General features: G+C 39.9%; 2 protein-coding genes across 2 annotated transcripts; both read right to left on the minus strand.

The window, feature by feature from the left end:
• Positions 1-2,748: 2,748 nt before the first annotated feature.
• LOC128297552 (uncharacterized) lies at positions 2,749-5,194 on the minus strand. Its single transcript, XM_053033221.1, has 2 exons — positions 5,055-5,194; positions 2,749-3,848 (listed from the first exon to the last, which is right to left on the minus strand). Exons 1-2 carry the CDS (start codon positions 5,089-5,091, stop codon positions 3,400-3,402), a joined length of 486 nt encoding a protein of 161 aa, XP_052889181.1. The 5' UTR covers positions 5,092-5,194; the 3' UTR covers positions 2,749-3,399.
• A 1,211-nt stretch (positions 5,195-6,405) lies between these two features.
• Positions 6,406-7,458, minus strand: LOC128298412 (leucine-rich repeats and immunoglobulin-like domains protein sma-10). The gene is made up of 2 exons (XM_053034164.1): positions 7,439-7,458; positions 6,406-7,318 (listed from the first exon to the last, which is right to left on the minus strand). The coding sequence occupies exons 1-2, from the start codon at positions 7,456-7,458 to the stop codon at positions 6,568-6,570; spliced, it is 771 nt and encodes a 256-aa protein (XP_052890124.1). The 3' UTR covers positions 6,406-6,567.
• Positions 7,459-7,665: the final 207 nt, after the last annotated feature.

A 7,665-nucleotide genomic window follows, 5' to 3' on the forward strand; every position in this document is an offset into this window, starting at 1 on the left:
CTTCACACAAAGAAATGATTCATGGGTGTCGGGTATAATGTTACCATTGAAACGTTATGCGGCACCTATATTCCCGTTATAAAGATTAAGAAAAATATAAAGAACTGAACACCCGTGTTAAGGCATTGCGTGTGGTAAATACCCGCTGCAGGATAAACAATATCGATTAAGTTCACCACCAATTACTGGCGCTCAAGTGTAGTTTAGTACTTTTTCCGGTTTTACAAAGCTAATGTGGATACTGTGCCCACTATTAATGACAATAGCAAGATAACCCAATGCACTGTCAAGCGCATCCGTTCTGCGTACAACAGCAACGGACTCCCGCCAGCAGCGTCAGTTACTTCTTCGACAACCAATAGCAGCAGAATCCATTCAGCAAAGTCTTATATCACGTACATGTACTTCGAGATCTGCATTAGAACGAGCAGTGCGGATAAGCAAGCAGCAGAAAAGCGACGAGCTAACGGAGCAGTTGGACGACAACGGATTTGACCTGATTATCGTATCAAGAAGCAGCATTGGGTGGGAGCAAGAGTGCCGCAGGAACGGGATCCAACAAAACTACATCACATAGCGGATCACCTCTTCCCGGACCGACCACTCATGGACTGGCCGGAAGCTGGACAACAAGACGACGCAATGAACCAGGAATCAGCGACGGACGAAGAACTAGTCGGGATAGTCAAATCGCTCAACCCAGGACGAGCGCCGGGCAACGATAACATTCCGTAGCAGTGTCCGCAGCAATTGCGGCCTTCCCAGCAGTCTTTAAGAGAACGTTTCAACACTGCTTCAATGCCGGCATATTCCCAGACGAATGGAAAAAGTTTGGTGCTGTTCTCTAAGGCCGGGAAGCCTCCTGGTGAGCCCTCTTCCTATCGACCGATCTGTTTTTTGAGTGTCCTTGGTAAGGTACTAGAGCGATTGATACAGCGAAGATTAATAGCCCACTTGGAATCGACGGGAGGCTTCGCTGATGCCCAGTATGAATTCTGCAAAGGGCGCTCAGCAATGGACGCAACTACCAGGGTGCTAAACAACGGGAAGGTCGCGCTGAACAAGAAGCGGAAGGGTGACCGACTCTGTGCGATGGTGACGATCGACGTAAGAAATGCCTTCAACACGGCAAATTGGACGACGATCGGCGCGGCGTTGCATCGAAAGGACACCCCGAAGTATTTACTGACTATGTTACGACACTACTTCGTAGGACAAACGCTGCACTACGAGACCGATGAAGGAATAGTGTCCAGGATAGTATCTGCAGGCGTTCCACAGGGTTCGGTCTTAGGACCAACACTGTGGAATGTCATGTACGACGACCTACTCCGAATACCGCTCGACGGACTACGAGCAGACATCATCGGTTTCGCGGATGACGTGGCATTTACCCTGCTGGGAAGGACAACGGAACAGATCAGTACACAGGCTACAGCGAACTTAGAGAGGATCGAGAGATGGATGACAGGAGTTGGACTAGAACTAGCCCATCAAAAGACTGGATACATGATCTTCGGCACCCACCACATCCCGCAGCAAGGACAGCTACAGACGGGAGGTCACTCGATCACCTCGACGAAGTCACTGAAATACATGGGAGTCGAGCTCTGCTGTAAACAGCACCACATCCGGCATTTAGAAGCGGTTTGTAACAAGACACATTAGGACCATCATGCAACATTAGGAAACGGCAACATGAGGAAACGCTAAGGCGTTGGCAGCAGCAATGGACAGAGGCAGGGACGCAACCCACAGCTCCAGGAATGAAGACAAGGAGGCTGATACCGGACATTTCCGTCTGGCTAAGCCGTAAGCACGGGGAAGTGGACTTCTTCCTAACCCAGCTCCTTACGGGGCATGGATTCTTCCGTAGCTACTTCGTCGAGAAAGCCATCCTGGACGGGTCACCTAACTGCCCAGTTTGCACCAACGCCGTGGAGGACGTGAGCCATGTACTGTTCTCATGTCCCCGATTCGTCCGAATACAGCAACAAATGCAACAGCGTAGTCGAACCCGGCGCACCATGGAGAACCTTGTGGCAGAGATGTGCGCCGACACTTGGGACGCAGTACGCACGGCCGCCAGGGCAATCTTCAAGACACTGTGGAATGACACTGTTGTGGAATGAAGTGAGCCCACCGACGGCACGGCGAAGACGACAACAACGACGGCGATAACCTCGCAAAACATTTTAGATGCTGTTTGGCGATGCAGCATCCCAAGAACTTTTAATGTCTATTTCTTCCCATTATTCTTTCTTTTAGATGAAGCAGCAAAGCCAACAAACACACGAAGACGTCGAAGCAGCAGCAGAAGCAGCGAAAGGGGACATCGGAACAGCGACGGCAGCAGCAGAGGATCGACGACAAGGGTGCATAGCACACACGCCCCTGCAAGGAGCAATACTAGGATCAGGTCGAGGTCGCGCCAGGACGCTAATTCGTTCCCACGGAATTAGCGAACCTGATGAATCCCGCACTGTTCACCGGATGGACGGTGGTTTACAAACGCTTATGGCAACCGTATCCACCCTCCTCTTACGTGTTCGTCTTTTGAAGATTCCCTTCCTGTTAAAAAAGGTATTCCTTACGAAAATTTGTATATAGAGATTTGTATAGCGATTGTATTGTATTGTATAGCGATAACGCTACCTTCTACCTATTTATATATACCTTGCTTTATTCTAATAGTTAACACGCCGTTACAAAGCAAAAAAAGTTAAACCGTTTTTAATTTTACAGATGTCTGCTTTTATTATTTCATTTTAGGAATACACTTCAACTGTTTTACGAATTTCAACACGTCACTGTCCTAGCGTTTTGTTGAATTAACTATTAATAACTTTTGGTAGCAATTATTTGCTTTCTTTGTTATCCTAATGGTATTTTCCGTGATGAAACCCTTTTGCCATATCTCTGTGTTTGTGCTTTGAAGTACGCTAATTTGAGAAATCCCACGGGGTAAACGGTTATAAAGCTTACCCATTTGTCGCATTGTGAATGTGCTTTAGTTGGGACGGTTGATTAGGGAATGACGAGTACGGGTTACTGGGATAATCGATTTTTAAGGTTAATTGAATATTTTAGAAGGATGTGTCAAGACTGTTTTTGTGAGGTTTCAGTTTAATTAACATTTCTGGTGTTTCCGAAAGGAGATACAAATTTCACTTCAGGGAAAATGTTTGAAGGTTAAATGAAAAAATGATGATAATGATTTTGAGCATACATGTGAATTAACCTAACATTTGATTATCGACCGAAAGCTTACATCTACCCAGCCTAAATGTATGTTTGTGGTCGAGTGTGAAATGAAACGTAATAATCTAAACTATGCAATTATACCACAGAAATTAAAAAAAATCATAAAGGATGCATAGCACATCAATATAGCGTCATTTAAGCTTCATAGAGCAATTGCAATGATCCTGATTGTGGGTCTTCAGAGGACTTTTCATTTATCTCATCATGTTCAGGTGTGCTAACGGAAGGGGTTCTTTGTAAGCTAGTTCGTGTTACAGTTCGAGATCTTCCATGTGCAAGATGATTTGTCGAAGCGATAGGTATGTATTCGTAATCCAAATCTCCCTCCGTATTTTTGAGTAGGTAATTATTTAAGTTCCGATAGTTTTCCTGAGGCTTCTGTTCTTCTGCCTTTGTTCCGTACCATAGCTCCAATCGTTTATCGGTTCCGACATAATCTCGCGGTGGTGGTGGACTGCGTTTGCGAAGGTAATTAAAACAACATGTCCGGAAGTGTCTTGTACCACATGCAGATGCGCATTCCCGACCACACGAATCGCAGGACAGTGCTACTGGAAACGAGCAGGCAACCCACAATACACAGCCTGTAAATAACGAAATGAAACAAATTCACGCTGAAACTGAGTGGAAAATTGTGTGATAAGGATGACTACATGTGATTTATGATCGTGATAAGACCGTGTTTTAACCGTTACAGAGATATTGAACTGTCAATTAGATAAATTAAACAAATTTTATGACGCCTTTAATTGATTTGTATTGAACTAACGAAAACAAGATGTATCGAAAAAAACATGCCTATAAATCGAGAAGAACTGATTTCCAAACTTGACATGTTTGTGTAGCTTTTCGGATTAGCAAAAAGGTAACCGAATTTTACAAATAGCAACTAATGTTAACTGGAATTAGCAGCTTTTTTTCAAACTTAATTACAAATAAAATGTGTTTGCACTAGGCTTGAGCAACATCATAACAAACACTAATCATACACATCATAACAACATCATAACATACTCTTATGAAGATAAGTGACAATAACATAAACAATACTAAAACTTATTAGAATTATCAGAATTCAACTATCGTATTAAAGTTTCTTCCTTCCTCTATCAGTTTTTTGTTGAAATGGTTGGATACCATCGGAATTTTACATTAGTTCGTAATAAATTTAAGGTAGTTAAGAAGCTTAGGTATAGGTGTCATTCATTTGCTAACTCTATTTATATTTCTATTTCAATTTGCAAATAATGTTCGTATCATACATGGTGAACAAAAATCAAAGCTAAATTAAGAATATATCAGCATATTTTATGTAAAAGTTAATGTTATTGTATTGTATGCTAATGAGTCCTATGTTTACCCAAATTGTGTTAAGTTGAGTTGATGGTAAACGAACATATGAAATAGTAAAATCACTATACTGCTTTTAGTTTTAATATAGTTAATTTAGAAGTTTTGAATTAGTTTAATTTGATGAGTTTGTTTTAACCATATGTTATTATTATTATCCATAGCATTTATTATCCAGCTATAATCCAACATAAAGCTTAATTGAAATATAATACAAAACAGTATCAATTGCTATTAATGCGTGCAAATCCTCCTATGTGATAAAAATATTAATGCCTGGAACTTAAATATAATGTTAAAGGAATAACACACATTTATACACCTCCATTAATATTTATGTATCCACTCACTGAACTTTAAAACTACAAACTAATTTGAGTTTTTTTATTCGCAATACATCAACATCTATTGTTAACGTAAATTTAGTTGGAAGCACTTACATCCCAAAATTATTGATATATAAGCTGCAGAATTCATAACGATACACTAACTGTTGTTTTTGTCAAAAGATATTTGTGGAATGATGAATATGTTTCAGTCCACACCGTACAATAATTTTACTATTTAGCACAGTATTACATTGATCCCTCACTGTTTATTTACTTTTTATTTAATTATCATCACCCATATCGACAGCTTTTCGTATGTTCGTATAAATGAACTGCACCTGTTGTTGCCGTTTGAGTGGCTAACGGAAAACTACACATCTTTCCAGTAAAGCTTGTGGTATTTATACACAACATTTTCCTCCGGGTTGATGATAAGAAATACGAGACATTGCGCGCTGGAGCTCTTATCATTGAACTTGGACTTCTTTCGCATCGGGGAGGAGCCAACATGACGTCAGTATGCGTGTGAAGCATTTTGAATTTCCCGCGTAATCTCTTCGTCATACATTAGTTTTGCTAACATCTGTCCGATGGCTCTTTGCTGAAAATCTGCATAAAGGTACGGGACTTTCATACGGGAAATGTTTAGGGCCAAATATGTCTATATTCGAATACTTGGATTGGTTTTTCATCTTCGAAGAAATCTAATCAATTTTGAACAGAGAGTTGTCGATTTAATTAAGAAATCGAAATTAAATTATTTCTCTCCATATAAACTCGCTGGCGACAGAGAGGCGCTTGTGAAACATTGAAGTATTTAATATTATAGTAAATAATGGTTTAATAATAATAATAACAAAAAATAACAATAATAGTAATAATAATAATAATAATAATAATAATAATAATAATAATAATAACAATAATAATAATAATAATAATGCAACAATGTTTTAAATTGTCTGTTGTCTGGCAAAATTTAAACTAAACACAATTATTGTAAATTTTCATGAGCGTATGTTTTATCTATTTTTTATGTTTGTACAACACATAACACAATGTATGTGTAAGCAGGAAAATAAATTCTATAAATAATCGAATTTGATTTAATGGTATCAGGCAGTGTCTATGGTTACGAACATAACGCGGTATGGCGAAACTTGTTCGAACAAAACATGGTAGCCAATAAATATGTTAATTTGAAGAAATTTACTTGCACTTTAATAACATTGCTACGTATATGTCAAGTGATTTTTTCCTATGGTTATGATCGATGGAGTTGTAGAGAGAATATTTAAGTTAGTAACGAAAATACATATAATTCCTAACACAGCACACTATACACTGTAGCTATAATGTATAGTAACACATTTGATGCATTTGTCTCATAAAACAAAAACGTAAACTGATAAGGTGGAATTAGTTTTATTGCACAGTATTTACTTATATGTCACTGTTTTCATATAATCAATTTATGGAGGATGTGATATACAATACATAAAAGAATTGTGTAATGGGAACGATATGTAGTTGCAAGTTATTTTCTAGCAGCCTGGTTATCCAATTCCAATGATTCCAGTGAGTCATGTTTATAGCTGCACATCAACACGGTTATCAAATTATCTTATAATAAAACATTTTTCAGCCGTGGAAAGGACTGTTGACTGGACAACGATAAACGTCTAATAGGATTTCCAGTGAGATTTAAGGTTGTCAATGAAGGGAAAAGCCATACTCCAACGTCTAATTTTGTAAGCATGTTTTCTGCCAGATTTGCTTGTTCAAGGAAACCAAGTGAAATGACACCATTACCAGCGGTAGTACTGAAAATGCGGTTTCGTGCCAAATTGATTAGCCGGATGTACGGCATGAATGAAAACACGTCAAAGTTCACCGTGTGCAGCATATTTTCACTGAGATCTAGCTCCTCGAGCATGTTGAGATAGTTGAAGCTAGTAATACTGGTGAGAAGATTGTTGCGCATGATCAGTTTCCGCAGGGTGTAGCTCTTATCTGGGTCTATGTAAACCCGGGAGAGCCAGTTGTCTGCCACATCCAGTTCGATGACGGTATCGGGCATATCAAGTCCTACCATTTGAACTCCATTCATCTGTAGGTACCGAACACGGCGCATACGATAAAATAGTTCGCCTGAAAAAATTACAATCGTACTGTCTGTGTTGGCGAAATCATAGAACTGTCCAATGCGGATTTTCTCGTATCGATCATCTGGAAATACTAAGCCGCGCACATCTGTTCGGGCTGTGATTCGTAGGCGTTGCACGGTGCACCATTTGTTCTCCACTACCTGACAGGAAACGTGACTGGAGCGTCCTTGCACAAACACACATAGCGATGCAACGATCATTAATGTCCTTGGAAGAAAGAATACACAATTTGAACACTAGTAAAAACGGGTTTGTTTTAAACAATCATAGCGAAAGAGCGATTTCAAATGCTTCAGAATAACATTTAAGTTTGCACCGGTCACTTACAGTACACCATAGCTGGCCATGCTTGTACACTTGAGCGCTACTTTTCTCAGACTAATGAAAGAACATTGCCGTGCACATCATGCGATAAATACTGTACAATTGTGCTTATAGTTAGTGATACACTGCCTTGCCCTTCCTTGGCTTTCCGCGCATGTTTTTACTTCCTAGTTTTCGTACCGTTCGTTACTGGCAGGTCATCTAACAAACTAATAAGTGGCATCCAGCGG

Source organism: Anopheles moucheti, chromosome 2 (assembly GCF_943734755.1).
Source record: "Anopheles moucheti chromosome 2, idAnoMoucSN_F20_07, whole genome shotgun sequence".
NCBI classification, from domain to species: Eukaryota; Metazoa; Arthropoda; class Insecta; order Diptera; family Culicidae; genus Anopheles; species Anopheles moucheti.

Bases quoted from the DNA above. Each gene is read 5' to 3' on its own strand.
- LOC128297552 (XM_053033221.1), bottom strand. From the start codon at position 5,091: ATGAATTCTGCAGCTTATATATCAATAATTTTGGGAT. The intron at 3,849-5,054 runs GTAAGTGCTTCC...CGTTATTTACAG, and splicing joins TATATCAATAATTTTGGGAT to GCTGTGTATTGTGGGTTGCC.
- LOC128298412 (XM_053034164.1), bottom strand. From the start codon at position 7,458: ATGGCCAGCTATGGTGTACT. The intron at 7,319-7,438 runs GTAAGTGACCGG...CTTTCTTCCAAG, and splicing joins ATGGCCAGCTATGGTGTACT to GACATTAATGATCGTTGCAT.